Source organism: Pyrus communis, chromosome 9, assembly GCF_963583255.1.
Source record: "Pyrus communis chromosome 9, drPyrComm1.1, whole genome shotgun sequence".
Taxonomy (NCBI): Eukaryota; Viridiplantae; Streptophyta; class Magnoliopsida; order Rosales; family Rosaceae; genus Pyrus; species Pyrus communis.
Genome location: NC_084811.1, coordinates 245,058 through 266,878, shown reverse-complemented (window position 1 = coordinate 266,878; position 21,821 = coordinate 245,058). Strand labels below are relative to the sequence as shown.

At 37.1% G+C, this 21,821-nt stretch overlaps 4 protein-coding genes across 5 annotated transcripts; 1 reads left to right on the top strand and 3 right to left on the bottom strand.

The window, feature by feature from the left end:
* Positions 1-2,632: 2,632 nt before the first annotated feature.
* LOC137745567 (uncharacterized) lies at positions 2,633-8,711 on the bottom strand. 2 transcript variants are annotated; one of them, XR_011069698.1, is made up of 14 exons: positions 8,434-8,711; positions 8,288-8,340; positions 7,991-8,159; positions 7,829-7,892; positions 7,372-7,451; positions 7,080-7,233; positions 6,822-6,883; positions 6,598-6,660; positions 6,386-6,444; positions 5,941-6,022; positions 4,924-4,970; positions 4,555-4,800; positions 3,982-4,053; positions 2,633-2,922 (listed from the first exon to the last, which is right to left on the bottom strand). XR_011069698.1 is itself a non-coding variant. In XM_068485536.1 (13 exons), exons 1-13 carry the CDS (start codon positions 8,578-8,580, stop codon positions 4,035-4,037), a joined length of 1,245 nt encoding a protein of 414 aa, XP_068341637.1. In that variant the 5' UTR covers positions 8,581-8,711; the 3' UTR covers positions 3,344-4,034. The 2 variants fall into 2 exon arrangements, 1 of the variants encoding a protein (XP_068341637.1); XM_068485536.1 differs by lacking the exon at positions 2,633-2,922 and having other exon boundaries at positions 3,344-4,053.
* Positions 8,712-8,855: 144 nt separating this feature from the next.
* On the top strand, positions 8,856-11,784 carry LOC137746229 (uncharacterized). The gene is made up of 8 exons (XM_068486303.1): positions 8,856-9,253; positions 9,716-9,778; positions 9,871-9,966; positions 10,267-10,314; positions 10,552-10,623; positions 10,781-10,839; positions 11,224-11,320; positions 11,420-11,784. Exons 1-8 carry the CDS (start codon positions 8,903-8,905, stop codon positions 11,570-11,572), a joined length of 939 nt encoding a protein of 312 aa, XP_068342404.1. The 5' UTR covers positions 8,856-8,902; the 3' UTR covers positions 11,573-11,784.
* A 655-nt stretch (positions 11,785-12,439) lies between these two features.
* On the bottom strand, positions 12,440-16,810 carry LOC137746228 (calreticulin-3-like). The gene is made up of 14 exons (XM_068486302.1): positions 16,636-16,810; positions 16,151-16,261; positions 15,686-15,878; positions 14,883-15,141; positions 14,655-14,711; positions 14,504-14,551; positions 14,216-14,302; positions 13,816-13,873; positions 13,631-13,698; positions 13,459-13,551; positions 13,319-13,375; positions 13,142-13,231; positions 12,821-12,847; positions 12,440-12,720 (listed from the first exon to the last, which is right to left on the bottom strand). The coding sequence occupies exons 1-14, from the start codon at positions 16,748-16,750 to the stop codon at positions 12,709-12,711; spliced, it is 1,275 nt and encodes a 424-aa protein (XP_068342403.1). The 5' UTR covers positions 16,751-16,810; the 3' UTR covers positions 12,440-12,708.
* A 2,341-nt stretch (positions 16,811-19,151) lies between these two features.
* Positions 19,152-21,227, bottom strand: LOC137744650 (acyl carrier protein 2, mitochondrial-like). Its single transcript, XM_068484422.1, has 2 exons — positions 20,860-21,227; positions 19,152-19,653 (listed from the first exon to the last, which is right to left on the bottom strand). Exons 1-2 carry the CDS (start codon positions 21,082-21,084, stop codon positions 19,477-19,479), a joined length of 402 nt encoding a protein of 133 aa, XP_068340523.1. The 5' UTR covers positions 21,085-21,227; the 3' UTR covers positions 19,152-19,476.
* Between the last annotated feature and the right edge of the window lie 594 nt (positions 21,228-21,821).

The following is a 21,821-nucleotide window of genomic DNA, read 5'->3' as shown; positions in this document are numbered from 1 at the left end:
ATGTATATTCAGTACAATACTTAACACAAAAACTAAGATAATAAGTGAAAAATAGAGTTGTGAGGTTCAATACATTGTTAAAATGGGGTTTCACCCTTAAGAATATCAACGGAAAGTTTTACTTTAACTTTCAAAACTTAAGGGTGAGCCGAAGGTGAAATAAATAGACTCAATGATGATTCATGTAAAAACTTGCAAAACCGACTAAAAACTATGACCAACCCACATTTTTTTGTGCAAAATGCAAATTTATTCTTTTCGCAAAATATTTTCCGTTCGTTTTAAGGAAAAATTTATAAGGTATTTAGAAGCGATTTTAAGGTTTATTGAGTTATAAATGTATATTTAGTATAATATTTAAACCGAAAACTAGAAAAATAAATGAAAAATATAGTAGCGAGGCTCAAAATGTTGTTCAAATGGGGTTCCATCCTCATGAATATCAACGGAAAGTCTTATTTAATTTTTAAAACTTCACGATGAGCTGAATGGGAAATAAGTATGTTGAACTATGATTTATGTACGAATTTGCAAAATCAATACCTACGTTTTTTGTGAAAAATGAGAATTTTTTATCTTCGCAAAATATTATCTGTGAGCTTTAAGGAAAACTTTATAAGTGATTTGGAAGTGATTTTACGGTTTATTGAGTAATAAATGTATATTTGGTATAATATTTAAGCCGAAAACTAGGAAAATAAATGAAAAATAAAGTAGTGAGGCTCAAAACATTGTTAAAATGGGATTCCATCCTCAAGAATATCCACAGAAAGTCTTACTTAAATTTTGAAAACTTCACAATGAGGTGAAGGTGAAATAAGTAGGTTGAGCTATGATTTATGTACGAATTTGCAAATCAACTAAAAATCGAGAGTGTTAGCCAACTTTTTTTTGTGAAAAATGCAAACTTCTTGTTTTCGCGAAATATTTTCCATGAGCTTTAAGCAAAACTTTATAAGGCATTTGTAAGTGGTTTTACGATTTATAGAGTAGTAAATATATATTTAGTGTAATATTTAAACCGAAAATTAGGAAAATAAATGAAATATATAATAGTGAGGCTCAAAACATTGTTAAAATGGGGTTCCATCCTCAAGAATATCAACGGAAAGTCTTACTTAACTTTCAAAATTAACGGTGAGGCGAAGGTGAAAATAAATTATTTGAATAATGATTTATGTAAAAATTTGCAAAACCAACTAAAAACTGTGAGTTTTAACCAACATTTTTTGTAAAAATGCATATTTCTTATTGTCGCGAAATATTTTCCGTGATCATTGAGGTAAACTTTATAAGGCATTTTGAAGTGATTTTATGTTTTATTGATCAATAAATGTATATTTAGTATAATATCTATGTTGAAAACTAAGAAAATAAGTGAAAAATACAATAGGGAGGCTCAAAACTTTGCTAAAATGGGGAGTTCCATCCTCAAGAATATCAATGGAAAGTCTTACTTAAATTTTAGAACTCCATGGTGAGGTGAAGGTGAAATAAGTATGTTGAACTATGATTTATGTACGAATTTGCAAAACCAACTAAAAACCATAAGTATTAACCTTTTTTTTTTTTTTTTTTTTTTTTGTGAAAATGCGATTTTTTTATTTTTGCGAAGTATTTTCATTGAGCTTGAAGGAAACCTTTATAAGGCATTTGAAAGCAGTTTCACAGTTTTTTGAGCAATAAATGTATACTCAATGTAATATTTAACTCGAAAACTAAAAAAATAAGTGAAAAATATAGTTGTGAGGCTCAAAATATTGTTAAAATGAGGTTCCTCCCTTAAGAATATCAATGGAAGATCTTCTTTAATTTTTAAAACTAGACGGCGAAATGAAGGTGAAAATAAATAGTTTGAATGATGATTTATGTAATATTTTGCAAAAGCAACCAAAAACCGTGAATGTTAACCCATAATTTTTGTGAAAACTGTAAATTTCACCAAATGTTTTCTGTAAGAATTAAGGAAAACTTTATAAGACATTTGGAAGCGATTTGAGCCATGAATGTATTTTAATAGAATAAGTGAAATACAATATTAAGGTCCAAAGCATGAACAATACTTGGCTACTCAAAGATGAGTAAGAACTCCTACTCATAACTCTTAGTATTTTAATCACAAAGCTTTGTGCTTATGATCACATTGTAAATATCATCTCTGTAAAAAATAAATTAAAATTAAAGTCATTTAAACAATCTATTGTAGCAAATACATAAACGGTCCGTAATGCTTTTACCAATTTTGATTATTTGTTTTTAAAGAGTTTGATGACTAAATGATCTTAGTTTTAATTGATTTTTTGCAAAGACGATCTTCATAGGGTGATTTATAATATGAACAGTTCTAATTATAACCATGAAGTTCTATAAATTGACAACGAACAATATTGAGAATTTTGAGTAGGAGTTCCTACTCATTTTTGAGTAGCCAAACATTGTTCCCAAAGCATTGCCAAAATGGATTCCCACAACCAAAGGAATTACTCACATTAGTTTTCAAAACCTTTTGGTGGGATGACGGTGAAAACAAATACATTAAATGATGATTTTTGTAAACCGACTAAAAAAAAAAAAAAAAGTTATCCCGTGCCTTTTGAAAAACTTTATAAGACATTTGGAACAGTTTTACCATTTATTGATTCACAAATGAATTTTTATAAATTAAAAAGAATAGTAGTGGAACTCTATGCATTGCCATAACTATGAGCACCAAACGGAAAGTCTTACAGAGTCTTCTTCACTCATTTCCAAAACCCATAGAAAAATGCGAGTTTTGTTTTATATTCACGAAATATTCTCCATGAGATTAAGGCCGGCATTTAGGAGTTTCTCCATTTTTGAGCCATAAAACAAAATATAAGCATTCCCAAAACATTGCCAAAGCAGATTTCTGCCCCCAAGAACATCTTTAAATCGTCCTACCTGAAATTTCAAAACATTAAAGAAAACTTTATAAGGAATTTGAAACCAATTTTAACCTTTTAATCAGCCACAAGTATCACTTTTATAGAATAGATCAGCTGAAAACCGAGCAATAAATAAAATAATGAGTAGTAAAACACCAAAAAAATAAAAAAGTAGTGAAACCCATAACATTACCAAAATGAATGGTTTTTGTAAAAAAATCAAAACCGGTTAAAAATCGTGAATGGTTTGCCAGCATTTTCCGTGGATTAAAACATTTTACGACAGTATGTTAGCAGGATCTCACTTGGGGCAACTAATCACAACGAGAGATTTTAAACCACTACTTTCTAATCATTACAATAATTTCACTAAAATCTTAAAAAATAAAAACCTGTAATCAAACCCCGAGATAAAAAAAAGGTAAAAGACCAGTTGCAAAAACTCAAGACTTTGATGACAAATTGTAAACAGTTACATGTTAGTGAATTACATGACTTGACCACCATGTTATGAGGTCGATTGAATTTTCTCATGCCAGATATAGGTCATACATCACCAGACGCATTTTATGTTCAGAAGAAAGTTAAACGCACAAGATCACTGATCCGTATCACATACCGCACAAGACAATTTTGTGCCAACGAGAACTTCACTCCTAAAATTGTTCCGACAGCTTTCGTCCTCTTCCATGCAAGGATTGATGCGTATCATGTAAAGTTAAGTTCCGACACCACCCTTACCCACATCAATCCATATGGATTACACTAAATGATGACAACGGATGCTGGAAATCAGCCCACCAGTCTCTTTAATTGAAGTCGAATTCAAGATAGCAGGAGTGACTACTTAAATCAGACACTCCTCTACGGCCAAATATTTAAGTAACATGCAGGTAGCTATATCTTAAAAACAAAGTAAAACATACCTCCCAAACATACCTCTTAAACACGAAGTTGAGAAAAACTAAGCAGCAGTCCTTACACCCATCACAGGAGAAACAGCTCAACTCCAGCAAAAAACACACAATTTGGAATAACCATAATTTTATCTTGGTACATGAGTTTAAAAACTGACCTAGATAAGAACACAAACATCCTTTTCTCCACATGCAGCACAGCAAGGATCACCTAGTACCGATCATAACGCCTGGAAGAACAAATTATTATATCAGACAACGATCACTAAAAGGTATCCACTTGTTCGACATGCATATACAGGATAAGGCAAAATCTCTTAATCACTAAAATCACTAATGCAATCAATCACCAGCATGGCTTGTGGTCAATAAAAGGCAGCCCCTCTCTAATAGACCAATGACTTTAATAGGCAAGGCTATGAAAAATGACAATTGGGAAGAGTACACAGGTTGACAAGCCTCCAATTCTCTCATAAAAATGCTGGTCAAGGCATGTTATAAACTAACAATTAAAAGCACTAGGCCTATTTTCAAAATAATAAAAAGCTCATAGCTCTTTTCAGTAAAGAAATACTAAAAAAAAAAAAAAAAAACCTATTAAAGACAATAATTTCTGAAAGTATCGCATGTGTTTTGGTGCTTTGTTTATTAGAGTTCCAAGAACAAAAAACTAATTGCATGTCAAATAAACAGAACTAATTAAAAATCAGCCACCATGGAAGAGCACGCACCTGTGGCGATCATAATCCCTGGAACGTTCCCTCGATCGTGAGCGTGACCTACGGCGACTTCTCGAATCATAATTGCGGGAGCGATCTGAATCTCTGTCACGATCGCGATCATATCCACGATCTCGATCATAGTACCTATCGCGATCTCTGCTCCTACGATCATAATCCCTACCCCGGTCCCGGCTAGCTCCACGTTCTCTATCCCTACTTGATTCCCTGTCACATTCCTTACTTCGCTCCTTTGATCTACATGGTAAATAATTTTAAAAATAAAATAAAATAAAAAGGAATTGTAATTATAAGAACTTAACATAAAAAATACATTATGAATAAAATTTTATATAAGACTAAAAGAGCAAAATAACATACCTCCTATCATCAGACCTATCAACCTTACGACTCTTGTTTCTCTCTTCCTGAAATATAAATAGCCAAAAAAGTACAAGCGGCAAACCTTTTAATAGGATGGCACGAAACACCAAATCTCTTGGTGGAGAGATATAACATGGTCATATTTGGTAAGCACCATTCAAGATCAAAATTAACGAAAATTAGCAACTGGGGATGCTCACTGATAAAGTCAACATGTAAAACACTTTCATGGTGACTTAAAAAATCACTTAGATATCCATCAACATCCCTTTTTTCAACAGTCATTTGACTATTGTAGGGAATGCCAAATATACATGGTGACTACAACCAAACGGGTGTATTGTGTACTCTTCTCATAGGTACACAAGCTATAATCCAACATACTTTTAAAATTCTTCAAAAAAGGAAAGTACTTTGTCGGCAGTAAACTTACTAATATCAAAACAGAACTTCAACAGTGTGGCCTCAGTACACGATACAGTGAGGAAAGCCATTCCTAATTCATAACCTATATATGTTATGCATGCACCCATCTTAAAGATGTCGCTGACAAAAAACATCCTACAACAAAAGTATATGAATACATCCTCGCAGCATATAATAATTTTTTCCCCCAAAAATGCTTCGTAATCCTTAAGAATATCTGATAAGTGCAAGACTTGGACAACTTGACTTCAGAGAACTATGAATTCAGAGTCAATAATTATATCAGTGAATAAGATGGTAGAAAATTTTATACTCACAGATACCACATTTATGAGAATCTCTATAGATTTGAAACATTATACCATAGCGCCTGAACCCCAGCTTCAGAATACAAACTTAATGAAATTCAAAGATTTTGCAGATAAAAATGTAATACTATTGACAACATATTTTCAGATCTACTTTGGCCAAAATGTAGAAATGTATTTGTCGAAACAGTATCCACTATCCAGTACAAATTTCCAGTTCTTCAACCCATTTTTTAACCAACAAAAAAAGAGATATAATTACAAAATGGATCATCTTTACCTGCAGCTCTGCTAACTTCTCACGGATTTGTATATAGCCTAAATGAAGCTTCCCGCCAAAGTGGTCAGCTAAACGACGGTCACTGAAAACCACAAGAAAAAAAAATCAGAATATTCATTTAATTCAGAAATGTAATAGCCCCAACAGGTCATGTTCATGTACCGTTGATTCCCCTTAATTTTTCTAGCCAAGAATAGCATGATCTATAAACATAAAACAAAAATAGACGCTAGCATGATCTATAAACATAAAACAAAAATAGACGCACATTCTTTAGCTGCAAAAGTTATCCTCGTAAAACTGGGCACAAGAGCCTGCTGGTGACAAGGAGGCATAATCGTTGGGTCAAAAGATGAAGCGCTTGAAACCCCAAATACTAATTTTTGCGTGCCTAGGAAAGCTAGTAACTAAGGTAGCAAGCAGGACTACACAAATCAACATTTACCTGTCATAAACACTCAAAAATGCTCCACAGATGTCACAAACGCGTAGCTTTTGATCAGTCTGAAACAACACCATGATGAACAAGTTAAGAGTTGCTTGAAAGAAAAAACAAGAGTTGCACAACAGTATAACACTGATATTAAATGAAAATCTACTCCTCACACTTGCCCAAAGTGATATCTATGAGTATAGATAAAGGAAAAATGAACTCACAATACGAACATCAGCAGCAGTGTACTTGGAGGAATCCACGATAGGCTCTTGTCTGGCAGGCAGCTAAACAGAGAATAATGAAGTCACTCAGCAGCCATTTACAGGAAGTAAAAAAGAACACAAAAATGCAAACTCAGAAAAAAAGAATGATGTTAAAAGGTTAGTAGAGTAGGTGAAACACTTAACTACCATCCCCAAAATATTATTCTTTTATCTAATAATACCTTCTTCAGTGCTTCAGCCTCTTCCAACGCCTTCTGTGCTTCATCAACCATACCTTGCTCACCTGAAGATGTTAAAGAGGTTTAGGGACAATATATAACCTGATTCTTAAGACATAAAATAGCCCTAGCTGTATCAGAGCATTAACTAGTTAAATTAACAAAGTCCTTACTCTGAACTTAATAAAAAGATATGTATTCTCAATTGATAAACCACATGACAGGCCAAATCCAGAAAACTTGAATATTCATTTCACTAACCAAGGTCCTCTGCCTTCTTCAACTTTTCATTTATCATTTCCTGTGTTCTTGCATCAGGAACAACTACAGGCAAGGGTGCCAAAGGAGGTGGGTTTGGCAGGGGTTGAGGTAAAGCTGCCCGGTCCTTATTGAAAGCGTCCAGAAGTAACGTGGACTATTAATAGGGAAAAAAACATATAAGTCAAGGTGCCGACAAACTTGTTAACATGTCCACAACATCAGAGAATAATACACTGGAGCAGCAAAAGAAATTCCAGTATACAAATAAAGTTTTCAATAACTTACTATGTACCTGTTTATCTGCTCTAATGCCTCTGAGTTCTTCTACTATCTCCAAAGCCCGAATCTTAAGATCAGTTTTGCCTTCAAGATCTGCAGATTTGAATCACAAAATAAAATTTCTAATACATATTCAAGAACTGAAAATTATAAGAAACTGAACTTTTTTGGTAAATAAAGACAAACTGGAAACAAAAGGCTTGAAAACATAAGATCGGCAGTCAAAGTAACTGTGGAAATGTAGTACAAAAGTCAAAATTTAAGTATACATATTAGTGACTCATTGACTTTAGTGGATCAACAAATCTTAAAAAGCAATGTGAACCATTTATGTATTGTTAAAAACACACACAACATCGAGCAAACCAAAGATAGGGTATGCTTTGATTTGAAATAGCAATCTAGAAAAAAGAAAAATAACAAAAGTAAAAGAGACATCAGTAGCTACGGAGCATTTATCTAAAGGTTACCATATTGATCAACTTCTTTCAACTTCTCCTTGATCTGCTTTGACAACTCAAGTATCTCTGGTGTCTGGAATTGCAAAAGAATCAATAAATAGGCAGTCTATAAGATTCTTTTACCTTATATATAAAGAAACGATAAAGATAATAGATAGAATGATGGACCACCTGAGTAACTTCAGAGACAGAAATGGCAATAGCAGCCTTGGCATCATCATCCTCGAGGCGCTTAAGAGCTCTAGTAATTTTCCTATCACACTCAACAATGAGCCTATCTATGACATCCTCCAGGTCTCTGTCATAGTTATCAGTCCCTTTCGCTTTTGCTTCTTCGTATCTGGGTTAGAGTTAAGCTTCCCTAGTGGTATCATCGAATTGTATAAGCAACAATATTTCCATTTCAGAATTTCAAATGCACATCAATTATTAAATGAAATTGAAGCAATCAATTGCATTAAAGGATACTCTTTTCTGAGCTGCAAAGAGTGGACCTTAGGGCACGGACCCATATCCATTTTCTGAGAACGAAAACAACAAACGCCGTCAAAGTTGACGATTACGGCAAAAGGCCTCGTGCTATTAAACAAAAAATGCCAAGGGGTTTGATTTACCGTTAACTGAAAAAGCTCGTGGGGGCAGAGGCCGACCAAGTAGAGGCGACACACATCGCGATCGTAATACTTGCGGTTGACCTCCCGAACGTCGCCGTTTCGGTTGGCCCCCATGAGCTGGTCGAGCTGCTTCCTCAGCGCGTCCATGGCCGCTCACAATCCCTCTCCAGTCGTCGTCCTCTACGGCTTTGGAATTGGTGACTTTTCAGTTGGCGTTTTGGGTTTGCCCAGAGAGAGAATTTAGGGCTCGTCTGTTGCGGACTTGGAGGGTTTGGGGAAAAAAGAATACTCAGGAGGATTTGGAGTGTGTTTATAATATTTGTTTTCCTGATATGCCCTCGTGAGTTAATATATTTTAAGGCCGGCCCAGGCCCATTACGATTTTCACTTTTTGGGCCCTATTATCGTTCACCTCCAGTCCTCACTCTCTCTCCTCCTCACAAAAGTCGCGGACTTCAACTGAAACTCGATGGCGCTCTCTCGCTCCTCCTCTCAGCCGTCCCACCGGCGGTTGATCTTCGTAATCTCCGCCGTGCTCTGTATTACAGTAGCAGCAGCTTTCCAATCCGATGAGCTCCTGGTGGACGACGAGGAGTTCGGTCTAGAAGGAGGGCTGCACACCAAGTCTCCTGATCTCACATTCACACGATCCACGCCTCCGCCACCATCGACAACTGCATCGACGACCCGGAAGAGGTTTTCGGATCCGGATTCGGACTCAAAGATCCAGTTCCAGCTCCATCACGCCTTTGGGGACTCTGATTTCTCGCCGGCTGGTACCTTCAGTGCTCGCTTAAAGACCTGGAATCACGGTGGTCAGGTTGGTTGCTTCCTTCTTTTTAGTTTTTTTCTTGTATGTTTTGGTTGCTCAGAAAAGGAGGAAACTTTTTTGTGAATGAGAGAGTTTTCAACTGCAATTTCAGGTTTTGCAGTTGGATTTGGTTGTCATTGAATTGGGGTTCTGGTTATTGATGATTTGAGATCGCATTCTATATTTTGAACCGGATTTTTTTGTCTTGTAAAACGGTTGCATAGAAATTTAGGCGAAAACCGAAAAGAAAGGAATGTATTGTTGATAAATTCTTTAGGTGCAACGCAATGGATGCAAGCACATGATGATGAACTTCGGAATTTTACTTAAGACTAGTAACTTTAGCACCTATACGATCACTGTGTCAGGCTTAGTTTTTCCTCCTTAAGCACTCTCATGCCTTGTATATCACCTTATATTTGTAGAAACCTAAGAAGTAGCTTAACTATGACATGGCTGTATTGGTCACAGACACTCACAAAGCTGCGGTTTTCGAGGAATGCCTTTACCGAAGAGGAGAAGGAGAAGTTTGCAGTAAGCTTTCTCCTCTAAACTTGTCCTTTTTGCTTTTATCATTTCCAATTGGTTTCTGTCTTTATTTGAAATGTCAATGTTTTTTCTTGCAGTTGCTATTGAAGGGAGATGACTTCTATAGGATAAGATTGCCATCAAGTGTTTTGAATCCTCCTGGGAGGGATTATGTCATTTCGTCTGTAAAAGCGGTAAGTCTTAAGTGCCCTCTGTTAAGCAAGGATTTGGTTCTATTATTTCCAGCAGATCATATCCTTTTCTAATTGTGTTTCTTTGCACCATCTTGTATATTTGCAATCTGAAACTACGCTTGAAAAAAGACGTTCCTGTAACTTTTTTTGTTTTCTGTCAGAGTAACTTCTTTTGATCATAATTACTACTGTAACAGCATTGTAGCTGTACATGCTGTTTATCTCTGATGGTTTTATGGTTACGTGTATATGTGATTTAGTAAAGCTGCAGGTATACTAACAATGTTTCTAAATATCCAGAGATGTCTTCCACGAGAGGGTTTGGATGAGCATTTTGTTATACACACGGTAACCTTCAAATTTGATCGAGTTGTAAACTCGTGCTGTTGTTTTTCACATGTTACCCTTTGGTTTTACTTCTAAACTCCTATGGATCAGTCACTGTAATCTTAATGGGAACAGTTCGAAGAATGTTCTCCAATCAGCATGATTTTCAAATTAGACCCAGAGATAAATGGAACACAATCTTGGTTAATTTTTTTTATCATATGGAAATTTTATCTTTGATTAAATTTGTATTTGCAGGATGGAATTAACATTTTGGCAGTTAATTATGGTTCTCCTGGGGCATGTCCATACCCTCGGCAAATGAAACTTGTAAGTTGGGATCAACCCTTTTGTTCCTGGTCTTTTTTGTTCATGAACCTAAGATGACTGAAATACGATACCTCAAACCCTATTTTTGAGGATGTAAATAGAGTTTAGTTGAATTAGCATACCTTAATTCAATGGCTTTTGTTATTTGTATTTTCAGCCTGGAAAATGGTCCTTTAACTCTCACACGGTTTTGAAGAATAGTGAGCAGGCACCAAGGTGAATTTATTTTGCATTTGTTCTTTCTCCAGTATATGTTCTGATCCTGGCATGGTCTGCTTGCTTAAACTGTCACAGAAGGTTTTAAATTATTTCAACTTCTGTCAGTAGAAAATGGTGAATCTTATTATCTAAGAGAATAGACGGTGCATTGGTATCAATTCTGTTGATTTCGATTATTTTCCGGTTATGGGTAGAAAATGTGGCTATGAAATTGCCATTTAATCTGGTTGATCTGCATTATATATGAGGGTATGTGCGGCGGATTAGTAATGTATGGAATGATCCAGTTGCCTGAAGTTAAATGCTGATACTATTTATAGGTTCATCATTATGCTGATCATCATGTCTTTGTAAATATCGTATTGCCAAATGTTTCCACAGAGCTCCAGTGTTTGCTGAGGATATTCTTGGGGTTGGGGGCGAGGTAGGAGAAGGTGAAATTATACCACCACCAGAAAGGTCTTTTTGGGCTAAATATGTGAGTATCGACAGAATTAATTGTCTCTGTAGCTTTCTTCTGTTAATTGTGCTGATAATGACGACAGAATAAATTCTGACCTTACTCAAATGTTATCAGTGGATGTACGCGATCCCTCTTGGGCTCATTGTCATGAATGCCATTACCCAAGCAATGAACATGGCGGAGGAGGGTGCTGGTCAGCCAGCTGGCCAAGCTCAGCAGCCAGCTGCAGTCCAGCGTGGGTCAAGTTCTGCTGTGCGAAGGCGATAGACAGTTTGCACATTTCTATTTAACAATGTGGCGTCACCTGAAGTGAATGACATTTTAGGTTCAGCCTTTTAATTGTATTAATCCCGTGGGGACAACACGAGGTTGTAAACTTTTACAAGTTTTGTTATAATTTGCAATAGATGTTTAACGGTTGAATAGGTGAAGATTTCGGGATTAGCATTATAGATAATTTTGCAGGTATTGATAACTTATTGTGCTGATTGGTGCTTGATAGAAGGTCAAGAAACAATGATATTGCAAGCTATTAACTGTAACCACTTCATGAAATGGCATACCAATGCTTGCAAAAAACGTAAAGCAAGCAAATGAAATGATCACTTGGCACTTGTGCGAATTGGCATGCCCTCATTGTTTGGGTGGAAAACTTCCACCCATAACTCGTAGCCGCTGCGGTCGACTTGGTTCTTAACCAATTTTGGGAAGGAATTATCCCAAATCTTTTGTTCAAGGAAACCTGTCTATCAAAAGCCATCAAATCCATTCATTTGATCATCATCTGATACAGCCGCATAGCCCCGATGAGATTCAAACCTAGGCACATCCTAGTTCCAGCTGGTTCTCCAACCCTGTATTATAGGTGCCGGCAACCGACCAGTACAACATACCATTGTAAACCACTCTTGCAGCTGTAATAGTCACGTTGTTCAAATGCCGTTTTGCAGCACACATCATTGTACACAACGGCAGGCTCATCGTCTTCAAACATAGGCGTATCTTGAAAACAAGGGAGGTAACTCGGAAAACCTGCGTGATTTGAGCGCGGAAGTTTGGATAGGGTGAGGAATTATGAATTAAGTACAGATAGAGGACAAGGATAATTTGTAACCATATGAAGGAACAAAAGAGTAGAGGCACGTCACAAGACTGTCCGTCCTGCTCAAATTATAACATGTGGACTTGTTTTTTATTATAAACAATTACATGCGGAAGCTAACTTTATGATAAATACATTATACAGAATACATTCAGAAATAAAGTTACACGGCCAAGGACATTTTAAAACATGAAGGAAAAGTGACTGCATTTCTCGGAAAACGAAGGCAGAAAAAAAGTGACTATCAATCTCTTCAAAACGAAACCGCGAGGAAGACGGGCGGTGGGTGGAGGAAATCCAATCAGAGCTCGTCCTGCAACCGCAGACCAATGAGTAAATAAATTTGTGCGCGTGCAATAAAATCTTGAGTTTATTTATACAAATACAGAGAGAGCACGAATATTGGCGCTTACATGATCATAGTCATCCCAGTGACGGTGCTGCAGGATAAAACATCCAAAGTTAGAAGAAGCAGGCAAGAAAAACATTCAAGTTACAACTTAAATCACTGAGACTACGTCAATTTATTGCAACGAAATGTCCAATTATTTGATCATGGGGAGGGGGATTCGAACTTGAGGCCTCTTTCAACATTGGGAAGAGGATATCATGAGACCGAGAGCTAACTGGTTAGGCAAGATGAGATTTGAATGCCTTTTATTGCAAAGGTGATCATAGAAAAAATCTATACTGGATGAAAGTTGTAAGAAAGTTTTAAAAAGATTCAAACACACCCTTCGGTATCTGTCTCTATGTCTATCCCGGTGACCTCGATCCCTATCTCTTCTCCTCCTTTCACCCTCTTCTCTTGCTCTTTGAGCTTCCTGCACAATAGGAGCTCAAAAATTAATGAATGGAATTCAACTAAACCTGACAGGAAATTCTAATAACCATTTATGTCGGCCACGAACCTCTTCCTCTTGTGCTTTTCTCCTTTTTTCTGCTTCTTCAAGGGCATCCTTTTCGACCTGAAATGCCATAAGAGAAATGCATATGATGAAATGTATGCCAGAGAACTGGAGAATACTAGTAACAGTCAAAAAAGGCTTACCTCTCTATTGGCGAAAACCTCCTCGACCACTTGTTTTGCATAATCCGGATCATCACAAATTAAAACGTTGTCAAAAACTGAACCAGCCTTTACCTGCATCGCATTATTTCACCCCCTTTAACATAATGAACTAATGATCATACGATCCTCTAGCAAATGGAAAACGTCCTACCTGCCAAACTTCGATACCAACATACTTAATTGGCTTAAGCACGTAGAGATCAGGATCATCTTCAAACTCTGCATAGGAGAACAAAAATGAAACTCAGCATCTTTTTTTTCCGCTCTAGAATTGCCGTTGTAGTTATGTACACCAATCTAGACAGATAAATTATATAGTCATCTATTTAAAGTTACCTGGATTATCAATCCAAGGAATCTTCCATTTCCCTTTGTAATTAGGGTTCTTGATTTTCTGACATATCAGAAGAAATCACACGGTAATTAGAAACTGCGGAAAAGAATCGACATCCGGTTTTTCAGATACGGGAGCATTTTTGCTCACCACCATAACTATAATGTATGCTCACCATGCACCTAATCAATTGACACATGTCCTTTCACCTAACTCTAGTTAACTTTCACATTAAATTTTACTTTTTAAATTTTGAAAAAAAAAAAATTAACCAAGGTTAAGTGAAAGGAGACGTATGAATTAATTCGGTGTATGGTGAGCATACACCATAGTTTATGGTGGTGAGCAAAAATGCACCCTATCTGCTACCTCGCAAAACCTTACTCAACCCACAGTACCAACCTTGGGTCTCCATGGTCCCTTGTAAGCTGGATTTGGTATCTTTGGAGCTTTCCACAGACCGTTCTCTTCATCATCCCAGTCTTCGGGCTAATTAGAAGAGGGAAAACACGAAACTGCTTGATTAAAATTCATAACTTGCCACATGTATGCATCAAACCCCACGAGGAAAACACTAAAAATCAAACTAGAAAAGGGGAAGCTAATATTATAAAACACAAATAAGAGTCCAAAATCAAAAAGATCAAACAAATGTCGGGTATATTACAGCTCCATAACTAATCAACTAACCTCTTTTGCTTTTGGATCTGGAATTTCTCTCGGAATTGAATCATATCCCTGCAATACCAAGATATGCGTCAATAGTAGCACGTAATACATCCACTGAACAGATATGTCTCAGAGACAAGCATTAGGAAGAGACGAAAAAAAGTTCCCATACCTCAGGTTTGATGTGATTAGGATCATCAATGTATTCTCTAAGATCCCAGTCTGCTGGCTGTAATGGACAAAAAATGATACTTTTAAGTTAAAATACGAAATTGTAAAGAGTTAAATTTTATAACTTAATTATTTTTAAGAAAAGGTTGCTCAAAAGATTTCCTGGAGTTTTGAGATCATTGCAATATAGTTAGTTAGACCCCTTTCTAACTAATCATGTTTTATCTACCTTCTTTGCAGTAACATCTTTTATCTTTCTTGGAGGAAGAATATCCCAATCTGTGTACATGCTTCCAGAATCCTTTTCTCGGTTGTCTATTAGGACACTATAAGTTGCATCTGGTCGAAGAATGAACGTGTAGAAATGAGTCAACTTGTCAGTTTCACACTCTAAGGCCTTCTTGATGGGGTAATTCTGGCCTTGGTAGGAGAGTATGACATGGAGCTTCTTTGTGTCCGTGCCACATATATCGGGGCCAAACATTAAACTACACACAAAAATTTTAGCAAACATTCAGAATTTTGGAAAAGAGAAGAAGAAAGAACGTCATACATAAACAGGCAATCTGGCCTCTTATATGTCGGCAATTTCTATGGTATCAGCTACCACCGAAAATTCTCTGTATGAAGTATGAACTATACAGAGCAATTTGAGGAACCTCATTGTGGCAGTTCAGTCTACAAAATTTAGAAAAAGTGCTCTTTGATTAAGAAACGAGTTTCAAATTGCTACTATAAAATGATCATGTGTCATCCAACTGACTACCAAGTGTTGCGGAATGGTGATTAACTAAAAAGAATTTCTACATGCACAACCTGGCCACCATTCACATACGGTATATATACACTGACATATGGCTACATTTGACCACTACGAAACTCTCATCATAGGAAAAAACTACAGCTAGAAAACCAAATGTGCCTGTAATAAGTCCTTTTCAACTACATTGTGTTCTTAAGAATGAAGGACTAGATCATACGAACATGCCGCAAAACATTTCATCCTGCGACGTAGAGAGTTGAAATTCTAACCTGTACGGAGTGTCCCCGCCGAATTTCTTCTGATTAACAAATCCAGACATAAGCTTTATGTAACCGCCTCCACATTCAATTTCCTGCTCAAACTTGATCGAGTATTGGAGGACCAACGTCCTGTTCCGATTGCTGAACTCCGGTATCTTTGCAGATATGGCAAAATGCTTGGCATCATTAGATGTCTGAATTCCTGCAAGATTTCGTATGCCATGACAAATGAAAACCACAAGTTTAACCACCTTGACTGTTGGTAAGTTATCACCAGCCTACGGCGCCCCAAAGTTAAAGTTGAAAAGACAAACATACAAGACAAGAATTATTGTTACCAAGGCATGTCAAATAGTAGTAAGATGGATGGATCAAATTGGAGAGCTCAAGAGTTTGAGTTGGCTGGCATATCATATGTAAATAATTAAGAAGAAACAAGCAGTGATGAATGAATAATTGGTAATCAGAAGATACCTTTATCATCGTGGTCACCGGCCCACCTTCCGGCTGTGTGTTTAAAGGAACCTGCTTTACCTTCACTGCTTTTCCAGTCGGATTTCACCCAACGGCTTCGCCATCCGTCGTCTACTCCAAAACAAATCAAGATTAACTGATTAATTTTCCGGTGCAATGAAAGATGAAAGATATATTCTTGGTCTTACTTGTTACTTTTTACATGTTGTTCAAACACAGACAGTCAAGTCAACCAACCAACTGTACAAAAGTTGGTTATTACCAGCTTACTGCGGCCCAAAACTTATTTATTTTTCGACGAAAAAGAAAAGCATAGATATTTTGTCAGATTCAGAGAGAGAGGAGATAGGGAAACTGGGAAATGAGAGTTAGACAGTTAGCCTCAGCATTCAACCAGAACAAAGTTAGCAAAGTAGTAAAAGCAGAAAGTAAATAGATTTAAGCGAAAGTTGGAAGTGGGAGGAGAGAGAAGGATGGATACATACCGTCGAAGCGCTCCTCGAAAATGATCTCCGAAAGCGAAGAACGAAAGCAAAAGGAGAGCAAGGAGAGTGATAATAGTAGCAGAAGCAGGTCATCATGCTTTTGCCGCTTCGCCATATTTGCTTGAAATTGCAATGGCAAAAGCCAAAAGCCAAAAGCCAAGAGCAGAATGGGAGATAAGTGTTTGTGTTATTGGTTTACTTATAGCAGGGGATGCAAAAGCTTGACCCCAAGTCTCCCATGTAATTTCGGGGATGCCCTCCCCTTCCCCTTCCCCTGAGAAATGAAAAATGGAAGACTGACTAGTCTGACTTAGTTTATTGTTGGAGTGAGTTGAGTCGTCATGTGGGGTACAAGTCTGCGTATGCCGTGGAGTTTGGGAGAGACTCTCACCTCCTTCTCTCTTGACTTGGACTTTTATATGCATTCAACCAATCAGAGAAGAACGATGCGTTGCACCACCCAATCAAAATTCTTGGAATTTAAATCTTACGACATTAATTATTATGTATTGTGTTGCCATAAATTCGATAATGTGAATGATTATACGATGAATTCCTCGTCGGTGCGCCCAGCCCAGCCGCTGCACAATCACAAATTAATATTTTATAGGAAATCTTAATGAAAATTCCGGTATTGTTCATTTTTAATGTTAAGAATATTTTTACCTTCAAAAGTCACTCATATTACCATTCACTCATACCTTTATTTTGTCATTTTGATTAAAAACTAACGTTTTTTTAAGGATTTTTCATTAATTTTTCCTTATTTTATATGTATATTATTATTTGATAATATGAAACAAACCGATAATATACATTAAACTAATCTAAGCTGAATACGGGCACACTGCTCTAACTAACTTAACTAAGCAAATTTAAATATATAATTAGTCTTTCATCGTTTCGTTAGCACGTGACAGGTTATATTTCACATACGGTTAATATTATCCAAAATAAGAGAACTAGACTAGAAGGTGAAGAAATTCGCTACAACTGCAACTAGGAAGATAATGCTCTGCAATTAATCATGACAGACTGTACGAGTTAGGAGAGCAAGATTTATGGCTTGTTTGGATGATGTTTTTGGAGATTTAAAAACATCCCCTAATAAGTGAAAGCATTTTCATTTAGAAAAATAGTCGATTGGCAATATTTTTAAAGGTGTTTTGGATAAGAAGTAAAAGCACTTAGAGTGGTTTTTTGAGAAGTCTTTTTTTTTTTTCAATCTCAAAAGTGTTGCCAAGTGAAAAACCGTGAAGCATTTGGTCCCCTTGATGAAGTTTTTCAACTCCGTAACTACCCCTATTTTTTAAGTTGAAAATTCTACAAAATATCAAAATTGTTTTGGACTCTCTGGGATTGTCGACTCGTCAGAGATTTCCGACGGCGACCCTCTTGCAAGCCTCCCTTCCCGTCGAATTATTCCCCACCCCAAGATCCCTCCGATTCAACCAGCCCAGTGACATTGTCCGGCGACCCTCACCCCTCGACACCTCTCTCTGGATGCAGTGATTGCATTGAGATGAACTTGATGCATATCTAGTAAGAGGGAGAAAGACGAGCTCCTTGGAAAATAATGTCCTTAATTTATCACTACTGAACTGTATTTTTCATTTGGCAGCCAAACACTATACTATAGTATTAAAAGCGCTTCTGTGCAATGTAGAAGCACCTATTTAGGTGCTTGTCAAACAACACATTGCTTTTTCATAGAAGCGCTACGAACAAGTTCTACTGACAAAATACTAGTGAGTAAAAACGCTTTAGCGAGTAAAACCTTCAAACAAGCCGGCACCAAGCCAAGCCGAGCCAAAATGTATAATTGTAAATGTTGTGGAAGAAGAAGGGCATTCCTTTCCTGGTATGTTTGTGTTGACTCGACATTCAAAGTCATCTCCCAGCCAAAACCAGTGTAGTCTGCGAGGCTGGGCCATTCACTCGCTGTTGCGTAGTGTTGGCCAATAAAAGAGAAGAAGAGAGACTGTGGACAGTGGAATAAGGGGGCCCATAATTGAAACGTAAATGAATGAGACGACGACGAACGCCAGGCATGGACTTTCGGTCTTCGTCCCCCTCTATATTGGACCATCTTGTGATATTTACTTACATGACACGGCCACACCTCAGCGTTTCATGTCAATGATACGACATGATGAACGCAGACTAATGGCTTCATTCCTTCCGCACATTCATTCATTTGCATAAAAACTAGACCGTGTTATGATTGATTGCTAACATGGAAGGAAAACTAATGTGTAATTATGCCATTGCCTAGAGGAGTCGGCTTAAAGAAGTAGAGGAGAAGCAGGCGTGCCCAAGACAACAGAATAAAAACTAGAGCGAACAATGTTGATGAATATTAATCAACACTAATCCTAGGAGAAAAGCATACACATACACAACCATGATATTATACTACATCTACATCCAATGAATTAGCACAACCATTGAAAGGCAAACCAGCAATATAGTACAAACTAGGTACTCGAGTCGAGGATAAGAGCAAAAGCCACAGATAAAACGTCAACGATAATGTAATCACATAAGACTGTAATTTTGTTAAGCAATAAACTGGATTGCTTTTATTTGAACAAAACAAAAATGAAACAATCAAAGAGTTGTTTTCAACACACTTTCCATAAAACTGGAACCGAAACACTCAAGTTTTGAACATACCAAAAATACTACTCGCTTTAAACAGCATTAATAGGAGGAGCAGGAATCCCAAAATGGCACCTTTATAAAATGGAGGGAAACAAGGTGTGAGGATCCAAAAGTTCTAACAGCTAAATCCTTGCGGGGAACAGGAGAAAATTAACAATGGAGCTTCATGCCCTTCCCCTACTTCGCCTGAGGGTGAGAAGAAATAAAGTCCACAGCCTGACCAATTGACTTGATCTTGTCAGCTTCATTATCGGGGATCTCAAACCCAAACTCCTCTTCCAGAGCCATCACAATCTCCACAGAATCTAAACTATCTAACCCCAGATCACTTTCAAAATGAGCATTTGGTGTAACCTACTCAAAAAAAGAAAAACAGTGCATAGGAGATTAGATTATTTAAATATAATGAAAACACACTAACAAAATGGCCATACAAACGAAATCAGTATGAAATGTGAACGGAAAGGAACATGTACATAGAATTTCTGAGGTCAGTTGCGTATACATATATATTTGGATATAAAGAACGTCACATTTATTGTGATTTAAGTTCAAGGTGAAACATGCCATAAATGAGGTGTGCATACATTAACATTAGAAAAGAAAAGGGAAAAGAACGGCTGAGGTTTGGTAATCACAACCACAGACAGATAAAAGCCAATTCACTTTTTGGTATCTCATATCCCAGCACTGGATGTCACTATCCGTCGGACTTTGGGACATTCACCATATATTGGTTACAACATGTAAGCCCCAACTCAAGCAAAACAATAACAAATAAAAACAAGAAGGGGTCACATTGTTGTAGTTCAGACATTAATCCCATACAGAAACTCATGTAAAAGCAAAATAGAGGAATACATTCAATTCTTTGTGTAAGGTCAAAGAAGAAAGACAAAAAGAATGTTTATGAAATATCAAACATTTACAACTTCTAAATAACATGCAAGTACCAGAGATCAAACCCATCTTTATCAACAATGTTAGTCAATATTGTAACATTTGTGATTAAGTATATAATCCGGGAGGGCTATAGTTATCTCTGCCCGCACAGCTATTCTAGTTTAATGCTGAAATATCTGATTCTCGAGGCCTCCAGTAATCCCGGAGGACCAAAAACTGCAATTTATAAAGAATATCTATCTGCGAAGCACTGAATAAGAAAACAAACACAACAAAGCTCCATTGCAAAATTTGAGAAATTTTTCTCTGCTTGTGCACTTTAGTTTGTCATGAAAACAATAGTGTGTAAAAATTGAATAATCAATGAGCCACTGCTGATGCATTGGAAGAACCATCATCCCAAAATGTTTACAAACCCAAATAGCAATATTTCAATCCGATTCCACATATAGGCGTACATTTCATTACCCAACATTTGACATTACCAAAACCCTAATTATTCAATAAAACGGATCTTAGAATAAACTCCTCGATCACAAAATGATCTTCTTTTACAACAACAACAATCAAATAATTACTAGTTCAACCTTGCAATTCATTAGGAAATCGTTTCCATAAAACTTCAATTCCATTTTCTGAGAAAATCGGAGGTTATACCTTGGAAGGATCGACCTTCTGGAAGTTCTTGACAACGGAGACGACCCGATCGGTGACCTCAGACTTGTCGAGGAAGGTGCCCCTGACCTCCTCGGAGAAGAGACGGCGTCGGATAGCGGCAAAGGGGGATAGGAAGAGAGGGGCGGTGGAGCTAGGGTTCGAAGGCACGGTTTGAACTTGCACTCTCAGGTGCTTGAGTAGTAAGTTCCTCGCAGCCGCCGCCATTGAGAGCCGTTTGTTCACTCGCCTCTACTGCTGCTTAGCTACAGTATACCAGTCGGTTCTACTGAATGAAGGAATGATACGAGAGGAAGGGGCGAGAGAGAGGAATGCCCTTTTATGTTGTGTTGAGTGAGACCGGCAGAGAAGGAGAGAGCGTGTCAGACGTCGTCGTTTTTGTATTAACGTTGATTGGGTAAATGTGAGCTTTTCAGAGAGATAAAAACTTTCACCCTCCCTCCAAAGTCCAGACCCAAATTAAAGTTGGATTGGGCCGGAAAGGCAACCGAACAAGTAAGCAGCGGTATAACTGAACCGAACCCGATTTACCGCCAGCAGTAACTAATCTACTAGTCTAGTCCTTCCATCCTTCCATCCTTCCTGGAGTGGAGGGGTGGAATGCTGAAGCGGTGTTGGAAGAAAAGTGAAGATGGCGGTGGTGGTGGTGGTGATGGTCTTCATTTCTCTGTTTCTGTTTGTTTTTCTAGCAGTCAAATTTGCCACACCTGATGGTATGGTATTATTATTCTTCCTTCTTCCCAGTTTCCAAACTCCCCAAAATATTAATATTAATATTATGAAGGAACATGTATCTGTGAATTTCTGAGCTCTTACGAGTGTAACTCTATCTGGTGTGCTGCAGGGGATTTTACTTTGACCTCCAGACCTTTTTTTCATATCAATTTCAAAAGCTTGTTTCTTTTCTTTTGATTTCTTTCTTCAAATCAGTAATTCTCATATTT